At 61.4% G+C, this 17,492-nt stretch overlaps 4 protein-coding genes across 9 annotated transcripts; 2 read left to right on the top strand and 2 right to left on the bottom strand.

Annotated features, from left to right (window-relative positions):
• Positions 1-2,754: 2,754 nt before the first annotated feature.
• TNFRSF12A (TNF receptor superfamily member 12A) lies at positions 2,755-4,411 on the top strand. The gene is made up of 4 exons (XM_052656015.1): positions 2,755-2,908; positions 3,656-3,760; positions 3,998-4,132; positions 4,218-4,411. Exons 1-4 carry the CDS (start codon positions 2,815-2,817, stop codon positions 4,271-4,273), a joined length of 390 nt encoding a protein of 129 aa, XP_052511975.1. The 5' UTR covers positions 2,755-2,814; the 3' UTR covers positions 4,274-4,411.
• Positions 4,412-5,073: 662 nt separating this feature from the next.
• HCFC1R1 (host cell factor C1 regulator 1) lies at positions 5,074-6,715 on the bottom strand. Of its 3 annotated transcripts, none has more exons than XM_052655988.1 (4): positions 6,281-6,715; positions 5,926-5,982; positions 5,686-5,841; positions 5,074-5,445 (listed from the first exon to the last, which is right to left on the bottom strand). In XM_052655988.1, the coding sequence occupies exons 1-4, from the start codon at positions 6,373-6,375 to the stop codon at positions 5,310-5,312; spliced, it is 444 nt and encodes a 147-aa protein (XP_052511948.1). In that variant the 5' UTR covers positions 6,376-6,715; the 3' UTR covers positions 5,074-5,309. The 3 variants fall into 3 exon arrangements, with proteins under 3 accessions (XP_052511948.1, XP_052511956.1, XP_052511965.1); XM_052655996.1 differs by having other exon boundaries at positions 5,686-5,814; positions 6,281-6,706; XM_052656005.1 differs by lacking the exon at positions 5,926-5,982 and having other exon boundaries at positions 5,686-5,814.
• THOC6 (THO complex subunit 6) lies at positions 6,415-9,510 on the top strand. 4 transcript variants are annotated; one of them, XM_052655974.1, is made up of 13 exons: positions 6,415-6,682; positions 7,391-7,506; positions 7,615-7,679; positions 7,770-7,873; positions 8,001-8,038; positions 8,121-8,169; positions 8,293-8,364; positions 8,444-8,546; positions 8,631-8,680; positions 8,774-8,836; positions 8,936-9,046; positions 9,132-9,266; positions 9,346-9,510. In XM_052655974.1, the coding sequence occupies exons 2-13, from the start codon at positions 7,391-7,393 to the stop codon at positions 9,424-9,426; spliced, it is 987 nt and encodes a 328-aa protein (XP_052511934.1). In that variant the 5' UTR covers positions 6,415-6,682; the 3' UTR covers positions 9,427-9,510. The 4 variants fall into 4 exon arrangements, with proteins under 4 accessions (XP_052511934.1, XP_052511927.1, XP_052511910.1 ...); XM_052655967.1 differs by having other exon boundaries at positions 6,415-6,817; XM_052655950.1 differs by lacking the exon at positions 6,415-6,682 and having other exon boundaries at positions 6,824-7,506.
• A 372-nt stretch (positions 9,511-9,882) lies between these two features.
• Positions 9,883-16,704, bottom strand: BICDL2 (BICD family like cargo adaptor 2). The gene is made up of 10 exons (XM_052635987.1): positions 16,638-16,704; positions 15,691-16,004; positions 12,904-13,119; positions 12,557-12,673; positions 12,301-12,447; positions 11,250-11,447; positions 10,982-11,131; positions 10,408-10,535; positions 10,130-10,250; positions 9,883-10,044 (listed from the first exon to the last, which is right to left on the bottom strand). Exons 1-10 carry the CDS (start codon positions 16,702-16,704, stop codon positions 9,883-9,885), a joined length of 1,620 nt encoding a protein of 539 aa, XP_052491947.1.
• Positions 16,705-17,492: the final 788 nt, after the last annotated feature.

The following is a 17,492-nucleotide window of genomic DNA, read 5'->3' as shown; positions in this document are numbered from 1 at the left end:
CTTGCCTGGAGAATTCCATGGACAGAGGAGCCTGGTGAGCTACAGTCAGCAGGGTCGCAAAGACATGACTGAACTACTAACACACACACATGCAAAGGTTAGCCCATGGCCCTTTGGGTACAAAGGGATAAAAGGGGTGAAACAACAGAATGCAACTTTTCGATAGTTTCCACAGGGCAAATGGGTGGTGGGTTGGCTCTAGCCATGAGTTCCAGGCTTAAAACTTAGTTTTAACACCAAGAACAGACCCAAGTTTCCTCTTCGCATCCAACGTAAGTGTCCAAATTCACCTCAACTTGGATCCATGCCCCCACACAGGTGGTTGCTAGTTTGATCTAAGATATAGTGTGGATGGACAGTGGCCAGACAGTCCTGGCCTTGCTCACCACTGCCTGGTTCAAACCAGCTCCACCCATTCAAAACCTGGATGGGGCAGGAGAGGTGGAGAAGAAACGCAACAAAACAGTAACACCAGCCCTTCCCACCCAAAGTACTTCCTTTCCCAAGGTCCCCAGCTGCCTCCTGGGGTCCTGCCCTCTGCCCTGCCCGGGGCCCACACAACAGATTCTCAAAGTTGGTGACATTTTCTTGTGTATTCTTACCCCAAATGCCATCCTCTCAGGGCCCAATTTCCCCTAAAAGAAGCTGCCACCTTTGGAGTCTGTCCAGTGAACCAGCTCCTCTGGGGCAACTCTGGCCCCCTCACATCCTGATTTGTCTCGACATCGTTTGGGGGGGGCGATCAGTTCCGTTCAGGGTCCCCCTATGATCCTCCATTGCACAAAGTTCCCGCACATGGCTGGGACCTAAACTCAGCCCCAGCCCCAGGGGCTGGCCAGAGGGCAGACTCTCCATTCCTTTGCACCCCGCCCATAACCCGGGAGAACTCACGACCTCAGGGGAGATCGGACGGGGCGGGCCCTATTGCGCCAATCCCAAGCCCTCCAGGCCTCTCCGGCAGGGTTAGGGTGGGGGCCACGCTAGCCTAGGCACCCGGCACCTCCTCCTTACAAGCGCGCCCCTGCCCTCGGGCCCCTTCCCTTTCCACGCTCTACGGCCTCGGCTCATCCGAGGGCGTCCCCTCCCCCTCTCGATCCCTATTTCCCCTGAGTCTGGCCCGAAGGAGGGTATCCTCAGCCCCCCGCCGTGGAAGCCGCGCACCCTGGAGGGGCCTAAGGGCGGCGCTCGCCGCGGGGTCCTCTCGTACAGGTGAGGGGGAGAAGGGCCTGGCCCTAGAGAGCAGCGCAGGTGGGGGATGGGCTCCCGGGTTTCGGTGCCTTTGTCCTGGGCAGGGGGAGGGGCGCTTAACCCTTCCGCCGAAGGACCCCTTCAGGGCCCCGGTTCGGGTGCAGGCGTCCCCCCCGCCCCCAGGGGCTCGCGGTCAAATCCCCTCAGGTTCGTTCCACGCACCGCAACCCAACTCTGCCACGACCCACGCGCCCCGCAATCCCAGGTGTCTACCCCTTCCCCCACGACAGGCGCACCTGCCCAGGCTCACCTGAGAAGGAGTCCACAAAGATTCTGAGTAGCCGGCAGAGTGTGGAGATGGGGGCGGAGGCGGGGGTCTTTAAAGAGGCAGTGACGTCACCGGACCACCGCCCTGGGGAGGGGCAGAGACCCTTGTCCGACTTGCGGCGAATCCCAACCTGGTCAGTAAGGGGCGCTCGAGCCTGCAGGCTCTGCTCGCACACCTCTGGCCCGGGCGCCTGGTAGCAGCCGGCTGCAGTTCTGCCCGCTGGGAAGGCGCGCGGTGTGGGGCCGAACAGAACTCGAACAGAGCTCGGGTCTGGACTCCGGAACTCACCTAACCTTCCTGAGCCTCATTTCACTCCGAAAACGGGAGACAGCATTTTACCAGTCAATCCTAAAAGAAATCAGTTCTGAATATTCATTGGAAGGACTGATGCTAAAGCTCCAATATTTCGACCACCTGATGTAAAGTGAAGTGAAGTGAAAGTCGCGGCCGACTCTTTGCGAGTCCACGGGCTATACAGTCCATGGCCTACCCGCGTTGCGGCCGGATTCCTTACCAGCTGAGCCACAATGGAAGCCCAAGAATACTGGAGTGGGTAGCTATCACTTCACTTCTCCAGGGGACCTTCCCGACCCAGGAATCGAACCAAGGTCTCCTCCATTGCAGGCGGATTCTTTACCAACTGAACTATCAGGGAAGCCTTGATGTGAAGAGCGGACTGACTGGAAAAGACCCTGATGCTGGAAAAGATTGAAGGCAGGAGGAGAAGGGGACGACAGAGGATGAGATGGTTGGATGGCATCACCGACTCGATGGACATGAGTTTGAGCAAACTCAGGGAGATAGTGAAGGACAGGGAGGTCTGGCGTGCTGCAGTCCATGGGGTCGCAAACAGTCGGACACCGCTGAGCAACTGAACAACAAACACAACAAATGTCCTAAGGTAGAAATGAAACGACACAGTAGTATTATTTTTGTTATATTATTATACCCTCGGGGCCCTTAAGAAAGCTGCAGTTATCTCTGAGATGGGTTGTCTCGTGTCAGACCCTCTCCCTCGCCCAACACACACCTCCCGGGCTTCAGCCACCGAGAAGGCAAGGCCACATCTGCCTCCCTTTGGCATTCTGGCCACTCCGGCGCAGAGGAGGCGTTTGTTGAGCGAATGCCTGAACTTAGCGGGCGGGTCTGGGCGGGACGGGGCGTCTAGGGGCGGATCGTGGGGGCCGGGCCAAGACGAGGGGTCCGCCCCGGAAGGCGGGGGCGGGGGCGGGGCCGCCACTGTATGCCCTGGTCCACCAGTGGCGAGCGCAGACGGCAGCGGCTGCCAGACGAGCACCATGGCTCACTGCCCGCTACGCCCGCTGCTGCGGCTCCTCGTGCTGGGGCTCGGGCTGGCGCTGCTGCGCGCCGCGGCCGGGGAGCGAGTGCCAGGTATGCCGGTCCCCGGCCGGGCGGGAGAGCGTGGGAGCGGGGGGAGTCCCCGGGCCGGGATCGGGGAGCCGGCACCAGGAGCCTAGAGGCGGGGCAGAACCGGGGGACCAGGCGGACACGGGGATCCGGGGTCAGACAGTCCCCAGACACGGCCTTCCCTGATCAGGAGAGGTCCCATTCCTCTCCCAGCTTCTTCCGTAGTCCGGGCCTCAGTTTCCCGCCTGTCCGACGTGGGGGGGCGGGGTGTTTCTGTCCTGAGAGTCTGGACTAGGAAGTGGAGAGGGAAAGTTTGAGGGAGGGATGTCTCGTCTGGTAAGGCGGCACGCCCCCAACCTGATCAATACCGGGTCTGCGCACCCCGCCTTAACAAAAGAGTGGGGGGCTGTTGAGGGGCACGGAGGTCTGTGCCCCCTATACCATGTGGGGTGCCCCCTTCTATCCGGTGACTTCAGTGCCCAGCTATGCGGGGGGAGGGAACGGGGTCGGGCCCGGTGCCCGGGAATGAGTCACCCGCCTGGAGCGGGGTGGGGGGGCCGGTTATGGGGACCTGACTACCCCCCCGCAAGCGTCCCGCACTATGCCCCTCGCTCCCCCGCGCTGCCGTGTCCTGGTCGGGCCGTGCGGTCACCTGTGAGGAATGCGGAGGGCGCCGGTGACTCACGTTATTCGAGCCGGGCCGACCCTGACCTCAGCCCTCAAAATAGCCGCGCCCCGCCCCCAGCCTCTGACCGGCGGCCCCCTCCCCAGGCACCACCCCCTGCTCTCGCGGCACCTCCTGGAGCGCGGACCTAGACAAGTGCATGGACTGCGCCTCGTGCCGGGCGAGACCACACAGCGACTTCTGCCTGGGCTGTGAGTGGGGGCGGGGCCGGGGCGAGCGGACCCCAGGCTAGGGGAGAGGCTTGCGGGGTGGAGGGGGGAGCAGGGGACTTGAGATCTGGGAAGTTAATCGGGGTTGGGGGGAGGCTGGAGTGAGGAAGGGGCTCTCACCAGGGTAGGGACCTGGGGAAAGGAAGCCTGGAGGTTCCGATCTAGGGGGGCGGGGCTGGCCTGAGAGGGGCGAGGTCTGACTTGAAGTCCGGCCCCCAGGTACTGCGGCCCCTCCAGCCCCCTTCAGGTTGCTGTGGCCCATCCTGGGGGGCGCCCTGGGCCTGGCCCTCGTGCTGGGGCTGCTTTCTGGCTTCCTGGTCTGGAGACGGTGCCGCAGGAGAGAGAAGTTTACCAGTAAGTGTGTCCTCGCCCGCCCAATGGCCCCCCATCATTCCTCAAAATCTCCCCCACTCCTGACACCCCTCTTCTTATCTTGCAGCCCCCATCGAGGAGACCGGTGGGGAGAGCTGTCCTGGCGTGGCCCTGATCCAGTGACAGGGCGCGCCCCCTGCCAGCAGGAGGCTGTGCCCTCTCATCATTCATTCATTCATTCTGGAGCCAGCTCCAGCCTCCCAGACACAGCCAGAGCCAGGCTGCTCCAACCACAGGGGTGTGGAGGGATGGGGGACAGTGAATCACCTCTCTAAGGTCTGGGCCCAAGCTTCCGAAGGGCCTTCCAAGGTGTCTGACCGCCCTGTCTCTGGCTCCAGAATAGAAAAAGAGACCCTGGCTGGCTCATGCCAGACAGCTGACGCTAAGGAACCGCAGCATTTGCACAAGGGTCCCCACCCCCACCCCCACCGTGGCCTGGGGGCCAGGCTGACCTGAGGGACCGACACAACACCAGGCCCCACCCACTCAGATGTACTGAAATTCCACTACTTGGGATCTCAGCCTGGGGGGGTTAGGGACCTGTTCCTAACACTAGAGGGCTGGCCCTCTAATGGGGCTGGCCCTAAGACACTGCCCCCTCGAACCCCCTAACACAGGGGGAGATATTTATTTGGGGAGAAAATGTGGAGGGGCAGAGAATTTATTAATAAAAGAATCTTTAACTTTAAATGGTTTGGAGAATGCCATGATCCCAGCCTGACTTCCCAGAGCTGGAGGGGAGGAGTGAGTCACCGCGGGGGTGGGGGCGAGGCTCTGACTCACCCATTCTCAATGCCTGAGCCTAGCCTGCCAGGACCTGGCCGGCCGCGACCGTTTTCCAGGGAAGTGCTTGAGGAGAAATCCGGCATCCAGCACCCCTCCCTGCCCTCCCTTCCCCAAAGAGGCTGGGTTCCAGATGAAGCTTTCATTCACTCAGCAATCTTTATTCAGTTCTCGGCGGGGAGGGGATGGCCTCCTTTCCCATGTTCCTGCCCCTTTCACCTCAGGGCTCTGTGTCCTCTGTTGAGGGGAGGTCCTGGTGCCCAGAGGCCTGGTCTGGAGGAAAAGCAGGGCAGCTGGTCCCTTCGTGTGAGTGCTGCTCTCCCTTGTTCAGGGGAAGAAGGAAGGGGGGGGGGGCAGGGGCACTCCTCCCCAGATCTCAGAGCTCCATCATGTCCCCAGCTGGGGATGCAGGGTAGTGGGGGGTGGGAGTGTCCCCCAGCCTCAGCAGCCGGAGAGCCTCAGGGATCAGATTCCCAGGGTAGCGCCAGAGAAGCAGCTCAGAGCAAGGGCTTCTGGAAGAGGAAATAACAGGACACAGGGGCAGAGGCTGGCCTGGCAGAGCCACGCCCCACCTGGTCCAGGTCCCCAGGGGCTCCTGGACTGCTGGCACCTTCCAAGGAGCCAAGTAGGGAAACAACAGAGGTTGGCGAGAAGCTAAAAATAGCAGAGTGAAGCAGAGCCTGGAAATGGGCTCCCAGGACTGGGTATGATCCCCTGGAAGGCCCAGCCGGAGGACTGTGGATGGTGCCTACCTGAGTGGGGGCAGAGCTGGGGGGAATGCCCTGGGGGGGCTGCAGTAAGGATGGTCATTGTGCAGGCTGAGTTGAGAGAAGTGGGTGGCCATGTTCTCTTCGGACAGGAACTGCTTGCGCAGGGGCTCCCTGGAGAGAGACGGGGGCGCAGGCAGGCTGGGATTCAGAGGAGAGGTAGCCTGATGGGGACCTGAGGTGACGGAGGACTTGGCGGGAGTCCCTCCCTGCCCCCAAACTCACTGCTCCTCCTCCAGGCGCCGCTTGGTGCTCATGGGCACAGCTCCTCGGAGAGGGGAGCTGGGAAGAAAAGAGAGCTAGGAGCACCCCACCCTCTTGGCGCCATCCCCAGGATCTGCCCGCCTGAGCCTGCAGCGTCAGCCAGCAGCCCCCCGGCCCATGCCTTTCGCTGACGTCTAAGTCACCCTCTCTCCCAGACCATCCACGAGCCTGCCTCGGAGGTCTCCAACCTTGTCTCAGCTTATGCCCAAGCCCTGCCGATAAGCCCCACCGCGTCTCATCCTGCAGACCTGCTCGAGGCCCCAGCCAAAGCTCCTGGGACCCTGGGCCGGGCCCAGCCAGGGTCCCCCACACACACCTCGCGTCCAGGCCTCCAGAAGCCCCCGAGGCGGCCCGCGGGTCGCGCTGGGCCCGACCCTGGGGGCCTCGCTCCAGGGGTTGCTGCAGGATCATTGGGGTTCGGGGTCCTGCGGGCAGAGGGGTGGGATCCAGGCAGCAGGGGCGGAGCCTTTGAGGGCGTGACCCAGTGCGTGGGGCGTGGCTTTAGGCGCGTGCGCTGCAAGTTCCGCGCAGGCGCGGAAGAAGAACCTCACGCGGCTAGAAGGCGGGTCCGCTCAGCGGGGTGGGGGAGGGGACCCGGCGTAGCGGGGTCGCGGTGGGCGCCACTTGGTGTTGGGGTGTCTTCTCGGTGGTCACCTCTGCTACTGGAACTCGGGTTACGCGGTGGCCGTCTTCACGCTGGGCCGGCCAACGGTATAGGGTAGGTGAGGAACCGCGAAAGGGAGGCGCCCACTGGCACTTCCGGACTCGTGAGGCTGCGTTGCGCGCGGAGCACTCTGGGACTTTTAGTTTCGAGATGGAGCGAGCGGCGCAGCAAGCGGTGCCTCTGGGTCAGGTGAGGGTGGGGCTATGCGCAGTGCCTTCTGGGATTTGTAGTCCACGTCTGGCTCCGAAGGGGCGCGGCAGGGAGTCGTGACCTGAGCACTGTTTTGCGTGGGCTGTTGGTGGGATCGGATTCTGACCCAAGGGAGGGAGGATAACCCAGAAATACCTCAGGGGCCTAACGTGAAAGTCATAGGATGCGGGTCAGGGGTCAGTACGTTTTTCTGTATTGGAGTAATAGAGTTTTTTAAGCCGTTTCTGAGCGAAGACAGAAACTGCGACGCTATGTACAGCAGCTCATCCAATCATGACAAAATCTCCCATGAGCTCCATTAGACAGTTAAGGAAACCGGGAGGAGAGGCTGAGTCTTTGCTCAGATTTCCACTGGGCATCATGCCTCAACTCTTTCTCCTCACCTCCCTGGAGCCGCCCCTGGGACTTATATGGGCAAGGCCCACTTGGTGGGCTGTCTCAAAGGAGAACTGGGTGATGGGAGGCCCGACTGCTGCAGGGGAAGCAGGAAGAAGTGTGTGGGTCAGAGGTCCCGGATGCCCGAGCCTGCCTTCATCCAGCCTCTCTCCACAGATGGAAGTGTTTCAGGCCCTGCAGCGGCTGCACATGACCATATTCTCCCAGAGCGTCTCACCCTGTGGGAAGTTCCTGGCTGCTGGCAACAATTATGGACAGATAGCTATCTTTAGGTACTCTTGCCCCTGCTCCCCACTGTCCATGAGCTCTGGCACTTGGCCCTCTGGGGGGCTAATGCCCCCTTCTTCTGACACTCGGGCTCCTCTCCCCTTTCCCTTCAGCTTATCTGCTGCTTTGAGCTCCGAGGCCAAAGAGGAAAGTAAGAAGCCCATGGTGACCTTCCATGGTGGGTGCAGACATTGAGTCTGGCTTGGGGGACCCCAGGGTGGATGACAGGAGCAGGACGAGGTCACTCAGGTTCTGTGCTTCCATTTAGCCCATGATGGGCCCGTCTACAGCATGGTCTCCACTGATCGACATCTGCTGAGTGCTGGTGATGGGGAGGTGAAGGCCTGGCTTTGGGCGGAGATCCTTAAGAAGGTGAGTGTGGAGCTGGGGGAAGGGTGAGGTACCCAGACACAGAGAGCCTTTGAGGCCACCCAGTGCATGGGGTCACAGAGTCGGACACAATTCAGCGATTGTACAACAAGCATTTCTCTCCACAAAGGGCTGTAAGGAGCTGTGGCGTCATCAGCCCCCATACAGGTGAGCCAGGCCCTGTGAGCAGAGGGCACCTGGGGGTGAAGGTGCCACCTCACCAGAGTTGACTCTGCTTTCCTTTCCCCAGGACCAGCCTGGAAGTACCTGAGATCAATGCTCTGCTTCTCGTGCCCAAGGTTCAAGCCCTTCTTAAATTCAGGGCTCTTCCCTGTCCTGTTTTTGGCCCAGATTTTGATCCTTCCCCTCTCCGTGGCCTGACTTGACCCTGACTTCTGACTCCATCCCGCCTTCCTCTGCAGGAGAATTTGCTCATCCTGGCGGGGGGAGACTGTCAGCTGCATGCAATGGACCTTGAGACAGGGACCTTCATGGTGAGAGAGCAGGGCCAGGGGAGCAGGGGCAACGGCATTCCTCCTGGGTCTTGTCCTGACACTGCCTCTCTCCCTGCAGTGGGCCCTTCGGGGCCACACGGACTACATCCACTGCTTGGCACTGCGGGAGCGGAGCCCTGAGGTGCTGTCGGGTGGCGAGGATGGGGCCGTGCGGCTTTGGGGTAAGGAGTGTCGCATCGGAGGGAAGGCTGGTGGTGAGGGAGCCTGAGGCAAGGAGGATACCTCTCGCGGTTCTTCCTCCACAGACCTGCGCACAGCCAAGGAGGTCCAGACAATCGAGGTCTATAAGCACGAGGTGAGGGCACACCCCACGTTCTGTCCTCCCTTCTTCCTTCCTGGGCATCTCTGGTGTCTTCATCTTCCGCTCTGTTCTTCTCCTCCCTCCCAGGAGTGCTCGAGGCCCCACAATGGGCGCTGGATCGGATGTTTGGCAACTGACTCGGACTGGATGGTGAGCCAGGCAGCGTGCAGGCTGGGGTGGCAGCTCGGGCCCTGTCTGGCTGAGGGCCCATGGCTCACGGTAACTCGGGACCCCCAACTTCCTGCCCAGGTCTGCGGAGGAGGCCCAGCACTCACCCTCTGGCACCTCCGATCCTCCACACCCACCACCGTCTTCCCCATGCGGGTGCCACAGAAGCACGTCACCTTCTACCAGGACCTGGTGAGGCCCTCTGTCTTGTTTCTGCTGTCCCTGCCTCGCTCCCCCTCCAGGCCTGAACTCTGAGCTCCCTCCCTGTCTTCCACAGATTCTATCAGCTGGACAGGGCCGCTGTGTCAACCAGTGGCAGCTGAGTGGGGAGCTCAAGGCCCAAGTGCCTGGCTCCTCCCCGGGACTGTTAAGCCTCAGCCTCAACCAGCAACCAGCAGCCCCTGAGTGCAAGGTGGGTCCGGCCAGGGGTGGTGGGGACCCTGGGAGGCCAGGGCATTGGGGCAGGTCAGTCACTCCCCTCTTGTTTCTAGGTCCTGACAGCAGCGGGCAACAGCTGCAGGGTGGATGTCTTCACTAATCTGGGCTACCGAGCTTTTTCTCTGTCCTTCTGACCTCCAACAGTGTCTCCACCTCCATCTGAGGGGTTCACAGTGTTTTCTTCTTTTTTTATACAAATAAAATTACTGTTTTGTTTTTTTTTTAATGTGCTTTCTTCCCAAGAATGGAGGCCAAGTCAGTGTAATGATTTATATATTACTCTGTCTGATCTTGATACATAAATACCCACCCCCATCCCCGACCCACAGCTGAGGGCCAGGGGGCTTAATGCCTAGAAAAGGTAGATTTATATATATTTGATAAACAGCTCTGCCACACATGCCCCTGCCACCCGTCTGGGGTCTCTGGCCCCCAAAGCTGGCCCCTGCTCCCAGTGAGCCCTTGCCCAGCCTCCAAGGGAGGGGAGGGCACCAGCCGCCTTTGGCAGACAGTCGGGACCCCATCGCTCTGTTGGCCAGAAAAGAAAAGTGAGCCAAGAGGGCAAAGCCAGCCCTGCCTGTTCCCGGCGCTCAGGTCCTTCGGAAGAGGGTGCTGAAGAAGCCGCCGGCGGGGCCGGGGCTCAGGCGCAGGGAGAAGCGCGTTGGGGCGGGGCGCGGGGCGGTGGCGGCAGCACTCAGCTCTTGCTGGCGTTGCGAGCGCAGCTGCTGGCCGATGACCACCTGCATGTCGTCCTGTGGGCGGGCCGGCGGGGCGGGTCAGCGTTCGGCCCCGCCCCACCGGCTCTTCCCCGTCGGCCCCGTGCGCCCCGCCCCTCACCTGCCAGGCCTCCAGCTCTTGCGTCAGCGCCACCTTCTGGCGGATGGTGCGAAGCAGCTCCCGGGAGAGGGAGTCCCGCTCCAGAGAAACGCGGCTGAGCTCCAGGGACAGTTCCAGGACCCTGCAGGCGAGGGGCAAAGAGCAGGTCCGAGGACGCTGGGGCTTCAGCGTGCAGGGGTGATGGGGGCTCCTGGACCCAGGCGGGAGTCAGACCACTAATACGAAACCAGGGAAGTCAGAGGGCCCCCGGGCGGTGGTGAATGGTTGCAGATGCTTACTTGTTCATGGCCTCGTCTCGGTCTGAGAGGGCGCTGCTTAAGGCCTCCTCGGGGTCCTGCACCCGCAGTTCCTTCTGCCTTTGCAGTTCCTCCCGCAGGGACTGTAGCTCTGCCTGCTGCAGTGCCATCTGCGGGCAGGGTAAAGTCCAGAAGAGGCAGTTAGGCCCCTGGGTGTCCCAGCGCTTGCTCTTCCAGGCAGTCTAGACTCATTCGCTGCCTTCCCGTACCTCCCACCTTCCATCTCCACCTGCTCCACAAACAACCCTGACAGCTAATGGTCCTGTGCTGGAGATGAATCTTCTGAGTGCCTAGCGGGGTGAGGTGGGTCGGGGTTAGATGGATGGTCTAAGCCTGCAGGAAGGATGCATGGAGGAGATGGGACTTAAGGGGGAGTGTAGTTCAGGAAGTCTTCCTGGAGGAGGTGACATACAGGCTGGCTGTTGAAACTTGATGGCAAGTTTGTGAAGGGGTATCCAAGTAGAGAGGGATTCGTGGGCAAAGGCTTGGCGGTATAGATGGGAAAGAAAAACTGACATTGAGAGGAGCTTTGCATCCAATACTATGCTTCCCTCACCTCAACCTGTAACCGGACTACTTCCTCCTCCTCTTCTCCCAATGTCTCCTCTGGGCTCAGGGATGCTCCCTTCCTGGGAGGCTCCAACCTCTCCTCTTGGGGCGAACGCTGCTGGCTGGATGCTTCTTGGGTCTCCGGGGATAGAGTGGTCTGTCCACCAAAGAAATCGATCAGGGCAGTGTCAAACCTTCTAGGGATAAAAAAGGAGGGGCGGAGTCTGCAGCCCTCCGGGATGGTGAGTGTGGAGCCTGGTGGGCCAAGAGCTCACCAGAGCACCTCCGCTTCTGTCAGTGTTCTGGTTTTGGTCCTGGTCGCTGTCTAGGCTGTAGGCGAGCTCTAACTGCAGCGAGGCTCCCGAGAGGTCGGCGTCCTGGAGGCGCGACTCCTCCTCCAGCTCCGAGACACGCTGCTGCAGCCTCCGCAGCGCGCTCAGCGCCTCCTCGGTCTCGGACCGCGCGCGTTCCAGCTGCGGCAGCAGAGCGAAACCATGAGCGTCAGACGGATGCCCCCACCGCCGGCCGACAGGGGGCGCCAGCGCGCCGCGGGAGTCAGGCATCCCCGCGCGTCCGCCCCGCCCAGCGCCGAAGTTGGCTCCCGCTCCCACAGCGCGGGGCGGCCGTGGGACCCGCAGTCCCCCTCGGCAGATGCCACTTGCCTCACCTACAGAGCAGGGCCCCGACGAGCACCCAGACTTCAAAGTCTCCAGTCACCCTCCAGTCCCGCCCCATCCGATCACTAGAAAAGCCCCGCCCCGCCCCTGACCCGGCAGGCCCACCTTCTTACTAAAGCTGTCACCCGGCCCTGACTGATCCTCTCTTCTCAGCCAGGCGACCTGCTGAACGTCTCACACCCTTCCCGCAGCCATGCTGCATTACCACCCATCTCACAGGTGGGGAAACTGAGGCTGGTGTCCCACAATAGTAGGGAGGGACCCTGGGATAAGAAACCCAGTAATCTGACCTCAAAGCAAGCACAAGCTCCTAAGATCTCAAACATCAAGGCATACCGCCTCCTTCCATTTTCTTTCCTCTGTTTTCACACCCAGACCTGGTCCAGGTCCCCATCACCTCCGATGGTGAGCTCTCACCTTGGCCCCATCCCTGGCCTCCAGTTGCTGGTCTCTGATGCATCCTAGAACCACCAGCCCGACTCAGTCTCTCTGTGGCTCCCACTTGCCCTTGTGCTAATGCCTTTGCCCTTCTGGCCCGGCTGCTAGGGCTCCCGGTGACCCAGCTCTGGAGTCTTCTCCCAGGAGGCCCCGAGGCAGTGATCCAGGCCCCCAGCCTGACGAGCCCACCCACCCCAGCCCTGCCAGTCACCTCCAGACCGTGCTCCCGCCTCTCCCGCCGCAGCAGCAGCAGCTCCTCGTGGGTGGCCTGCAGTCTGCCCCGTCCCTTCTCCAGCTCCTCACGCAGACCTCGAATCTGGGCTTCCAGGTCCTGCCGGCGACTCTGGAGCATCTGATTCTGGGGAAAAGCCCATCAGAGCTAAGAGTGGAAGGGCAAGGCTGGGCCCACACAGCCCCCACGCCAGCCTTCCCCACTTAACAGACCCCCGGCCCCAACTGGCACTCACCTCCCCCTGCAGACTCTCCAGCCGCGTCCTCAGCTCTGCCCCAGCCAGGGCCTGAGCCTGGCACTGCCCTTGAAGGCTGTCCAGTTCCCGCTGAAGCTCCTGCTCAGTCTGCGAGGCCTGGGAATGGGGTTGGGGATCAGAGTCCTCAGCTGGCCCACACTGCAACAGGCCCAGCACTCCCATCCCCAGACGTCCACCCCTCCTTGCTGGGAGACCCAGGGTCAGGGCCAACCAGCCTGGGCCAGCGCAACCACCCCCACCAGGACTGGGCCCAGCGCGCCCACCCCCACCAGGACAAGGCATCCTCCCCCTCCTTGCCAAGGGACCCAGGGTCAGGGTCGTCCCACCTGGGCCAGCTGCTGGCTGAGCCGAAGGTTCTGTTCACCGAGTTCGCTGAGGGCCCGAGCCCGCTCCCGGCCGCTGTCCTGCTGCTCGGAACGCTGCTCCCCGAGCTGAGCCCTAAGGGCCTCCACGTCCCTCTCCAGCTCCACCGCCCTGGCCTCCCACTCGGCTCCCCGGGCTGCCAGGCCCCGGCGCAGTTCATGGTTCTGCTGCTGCAGCTGCTGTGGGGCCGAGACAGAGGGGCGGAGACAGAGATGGGACAGTGAGACTGGAGGGGACGCAGAGCAACAGGCAGAGACCTGGGGGGGCCCGAGGGGGTCCGAAGCAGGCCTGAGAGCCAGAAACAGGACAGAGCTGTGGGGGAGCGGGCAGGGGGGCAAGACGCAGCCTCGGACAGTAGAGGAGGCAGAGGAGCCTTACAGCGGCTTCTGGAGGGGCTGACCCTGGGCCTGAGCTGGGCGAGGCTTCCCGGTGCCCACTCACCTCTGCCTGCCTCCGGGGCTTCTGGGCCCGAGGTTGCAGGCGCCGTTTTTGGTGCCTGAGTCTGGCAGAATTGAAGCCCCGGCCCATGGCCTCACACAGCTGCGTGCTCTGGAGATTCCGCCTCTGCTCAACCCCTCTCCCCCAGCTCCTCCTGGCCAGCTCCCTCTAATTAACCCTGGGCAGCCGCACCCCGGCCCCACGCCTCTGCCCGCCCTCCCCTAGAACCTGTCTAACCAGCGGGGGGACGCTCCTGGCACACCCAGAGGACCAGCTTGGGGAGGCAGGCAAGTCAGAGGCCAGCGTCTGCCCCCTCACCCCTCTGTAGACTCCATGCAGGACGGTGACACTAACCATAGCTGCTATGATGATTAGCAAGCCCTCCTGCTAGGGCTTCACCTATATTATTGTCTTTACTCCGGGGGAATTAGAATCCTATTGTTGCTGTTTAGTCACCAAGTCATGTGCGACTCTTCAGCCCCATAGACTGTAGCCTGCCAGGCTCCTCTGTCCATGGAATTTCCCAGACGAGAATACTGGAGCGGGTTGCCATTTCATTCCCCAGGCGATCTTCCTGACCCAGGCACTAAACCCGCATATTCTGCACTGGCAGGTGGATTCTTTACCGCTGAGCCACCAGGGAAACCTTTAAAATCTTTAACATCTTCATTTTACAGATGAGGAAACTGGGCCTCAGAGAGGTTAAATGCCTTGCCCAAGGACACACAGTGAGTTATTAGAGCAGGGATTCTAACCCAGGCAGCCAAATCCTTAACCAAATACCATAGGGGTGGGGTGTGGACAACACAGCTCTAGGATTAAGCCCACCAGTCTGGGGCCCTATTGTTCTGGCCAGTGCCCAGCTCCCTAACACCTCCAAGTCCCATCTAGCCATCCATCCATCCATCTATTCATCCATCCAGTATTTCCTGAGCTTGCCCCATTTTGGGGTCTGGCTATCAGCAGTAAGTGAGACCACCAAATTCACAACCTGAAACAGCTTAGAGTCCAGAGGCGAATGAACACATTTGAACCAGGCAGTTTCGGAGAGGGGCACATTGAGGGCTCTCTTTAGAGAAACCCTGGGAAGTGATGAAGAGGAGTGAGGTGCGGTGGGGGCTCCTTCAGGAGAAAGTGGTATCTAAGTTGACTCCTGCAGGGTAAGAAGGAAGAGGGCTACACCAAGGAACAGCAGGTGCAAAGACTCTGAGGCAGTAAGTGTGGGTTGCTCAGAGAACTGAAAAAAGGCCCTCTCAAAGGAGAGGCCACGTGGCTGAGATGAGATCGGTGGGGGTCACTTAGGACGTTTAGGCCCTGGTGAGAACTTTTGGTTTCATTCTAAATGAGGGGGAGCCATTGGGAGATTCTGGGCAAAGACTGAAATGATCTGATTTGCGATTTTTGAAGATCCCTTAAGGAGCTCAAGGGGGAAGGTGGAAGCTGGGGACCAGTGAGAAGGCAGCTGCTGTGTCTAGGGCAGAGATGATGGCACTGCGGCCAGCTTGGAGAGATGATAAGAAGTGAGTAGACTTGGTGTCTAGTTTCAAAAAAGAATCAACAGGACTTGCCAGTGTGGGAGGAAAGAGGTCGTGGAGATGCTCAGGCTGGGGCCCTGCGGTGGGAAGCGGGGGTGGGCAGCAGGTGATGGGATCATGGAATCCAGTGCCACTTATGTTGAGACGCCCATTAGGTGGCCAAGTGGGGAGGGTGTGGGGCCGACAACATGGATGCAGGAGTCAGTGGTGTCCTTGGTGTGTGTAGGGGGCCGGATGTGGCGCCCAGGGTGAGGGTGACCACAGCATGGGCAGAGGGAACCATGCATATCTCCCAGAGCTGAGTGAGAACTGACCAAGATCATGAGTGGAAAGTGCTCAGCCCAGAGCAAGCCAGGGAGAGAGTGCCTAGAATCTGCTCGCTGGGGTTTGTGCAATACTGCTGAGGAGCCAGACCCAAGGTTCAGAAAGGGCCAGCGGCTTGCTCAAGGTCACACAGCCTGGCAGGGATCTGAACTCGGGTCCTGCCTTGCCCTCAGAGCCCGTGTTCTTTTCTCTGCAGTGGGCAGCCTGTGGGATCTTTAGTTCCTCGATCAGGGACAGAACCTGCATCCCTGCATTGGAAACAAAGTCCCAAATGCTGGACCGCCAGGGAACCCATGTTCTTAACTATTGGGCAACACTGCCAGGAAGACTGGTCCTAGCCCTGGACTGCTGTTCCAGAGGCAAGCCCCTGCCCCACTTTCGTCCCTCCGCCCCCCGCCTGGTCCCTGCCCCCTGTTCTCCACCCCCCAGCTCTGCCCTCTGCCACCAGCTCACTTCTTCACGCTCAGCATGCTGGGCGCTCAGCGTGTCCAGCTGCCGCTGCAGCTCCTCGTTTCGTTCCAGAAGCATCTTGCCGAGCTCCGCTGCCAACAGCAGGTCTTTCTCCTTCTGCTGCAGCTGCAAGGCCAGGTCCTCCGGCTCCTCAGGCCCTGGGCCCCCTCCCAGGAATGAGTCCCGCCGCTCCAGCACGAAGGGGAAGAAGCCCTCGTCACCACTGGGGGAGGCGCCCCCTGAGAGCAGCCCGGCCGGAAAGCTGGTCCCTTCTGGGGAGTTCATGGCACCGGCAGCATCTGTAGGGGCAGGTAGGGCTGTGAGGAGAAGTGGCGACAGGACTCCTCTGCAACCCAAAGGGGTTTGCCCCCTCGCTGGCCAAGACAAGGCTCTCTTGAAATTCTTCACCTGCCACTGGCCCTCTGAGTCTTCTGGGCCAAGAAGGGTTAATGATCTGTGTCTTGTCCGCCCAGTTCCGTTAATGTCCCCAGGGTAAACTGAGGCAGGGGGAAGCAGGAAGAGAGCTGCCGGGGCTCCCGCCTCTGGTGGATGGTTTCTGCCCCGGGGAACTTGTCCCAGTGCTCCAGGACCACAGCCCACCCCAGCCACCGGCCCCCCGCTTCCTCTTCCCCAGGCCCTCAGCCCGCCGCTTCTGGGCTGCTGGCCCAGGCGCCGCAGTTCCCAGCCACCCTGGGCGAGGTAACAGGTTATGCCCGCGCGGGCACTGCCGCCTGGCCACTCCAGGTTTCTGTTTACTTCCCTCCCGGCCCTGGGGATGGGAGCCTGGCGGCGCTCCCCCAGGGCCGCCAGGGCCCGCAGTTCTGGGGCTCAGGAGGGAGGGGACCCACGGGCTTCCCTGGCCTTTTCCCCATGTTACCCCCCACCAGCATGCCTGGGGCTTCCTCACCCACTGTGAGCGCGCGCGCGCGCGCACGCACACACACACAAACACCTGACTTTTCCCTTCCTCCTCTTGGCAGGTGTCAGACCCCAGGCCTCTCCGCAGGACCCAGGCATCCGCGGTCTTCCCAGCTCAACTGCCCCCGGACGGACCGGGGGTCTCCCCGACGTGGCCCCTGCGGGTCCAGCCCGCTCTGGGACTCGGGCGCATCCCGCCTCTTCGCCTCTCCCCGCACTGAGCTACTAGCTCTTAGCACCTCCACCCGGGCGTCGGGGCCACCAGCCTCTCGACCCCCAACCCTCGGCGTCGGAAGCCCAGCCACAGCCTTCCCGCCTTCCTTCCTGCCTGCTCCCGGGTTTCCCGGCCCCCAGAGTCCGGCCCGGCCACCCCTGCCCGCCCCATCGGCCCGCGCCCGTTTGGCCCGGCCCGGTCCACCCGAAGCTCGAAAGGGCCCCTGTCCTCGCGCCCCCTCGGCTCTCACCCGACGGCGCCGGGCTGCCTCCGAGGTCCCCGCGGCCCCGGATCCCCTCTTCCGGGGGCGGTGCCAGGTGCTCCGCCCGCACAGGTGAGGGGCGGGGCCACGGGGCGCCCCCTGGTGGCTGGAATGGCCAGGTGGGGCCCAAAGAAAGGCAACTCCACCCAGGTCAAAGCCGCTGACCCATCTTGCTGCCACCGAAAACGACAGGGCCCATTAATTGAGCACCTGCTGTATGCACACCCCACGCTGAACATAGACGTCGGTTCCCTTTCCCCTCACAACTGCCCTTTGAGATAGGACATTATTAACGACAGCAGCAAATCTAGCGGGTATTAAGCACTCTGCTAAGAAAGCTCTTTTTTACTTTCATGACATCCTCATGAAGCAGGAACTGCCATTATCCCCGTTTTACAGATGAGGAAACTG

This window comes from Budorcas taxicolor, chromosome 2 (genome assembly GCF_023091745.1).
Source record: "Budorcas taxicolor isolate Tak-1 chromosome 2, Takin1.1, whole genome shotgun sequence".
NCBI classification, from domain to species: domain Eukaryota; kingdom Metazoa; phylum Chordata; class Mammalia; order Artiodactyla; family Bovidae; genus Budorcas; species Budorcas taxicolor.
The sequence above is the reverse complement of the archived record's forward strand: the minus strand, read 5'-3'. Positions and strand labels throughout refer to the sequence as shown.

Coding starts and splice junctions, on each gene's coding strand:
- TNFRSF12A (XM_052656015.1), top strand. CDS start 2,815: ATGGCTCACTGCCCGCTACGCCCGCTGCTGCGGCTCCTCGTGCTGGGG. Junction 2,909..3,655: donor GGCCGGGGAGCGAGTGCCAG/GTATGCCGGTCC, acceptor CCCCCTCCCCAG/GCACCACCCCCTGCTCTCGC. Junction 4,133..4,217: donor CAGGAGAGAGAAGTTTACCA/GTAAGTGTGTCC, acceptor CTTATCTTGCAG/CCCCCATCGAGGAGACCGGT.
- HCFC1R1 (XM_052655988.1), bottom strand. CDS start 6,375: ATGATCCTGCAGCAACCCCTGGAGCGAGGCCCCCAGGGTCGGGCCCAG. Junction 5,983..6,280: donor TCTGGAGGCCTGGACGCGAG/GTGTGTGTGGGG, acceptor TTTTCTTCCCAG/CTCCCCTCTCCGAGGAGCTG. Junction 5,842..5,925: donor CGGCGCCTGGAGGAGGAGCA/GTGAGTTTGGGG, acceptor TCTGAATCCCAG/CCTGCCTGCGCCCCCGTCTC.
- THOC6 (XM_052655950.1), top strand. CDS start 7,112: ATGACAAAATCTCCCATGAGCTCCATTAGACAGTTAAGGAAACCGGGA. Junction 7,874..8,000: donor GGGCGGAGATCCTTAAGAAG/GTGAGTGTGGAG, acceptor CTCTCCACAAAG/GGCTGTAAGGAGCTGTGGCG. Junction 8,837..8,935: donor CAACTGACTCGGACTGGATG/GTGAGCCAGGCA, acceptor CTTCCTGCCCAG/GTCTGCGGAGGAGGCCCAGC.
- BICDL2 (XM_052635987.1), bottom strand. CDS start 16,704: ATGCCTGGGTCCTGCGGAGAGGCCTGGGGTCTGACACCTGCCAAGAGG. Junction 16,005..16,637: donor GAGGAAGGGAAAAGTCAGGT/GTTTGTGTGTGT, acceptor TTCTCCTCACAG/CCCTACCTGCCCCTACAGAT. Junction 13,120..15,690: donor AGCATGCTGAGCGTGAAGAA/GTGAGCTGGTGG, acceptor TCGGCCCCACAG/CAGCTGCAGCAGCAGAACCA.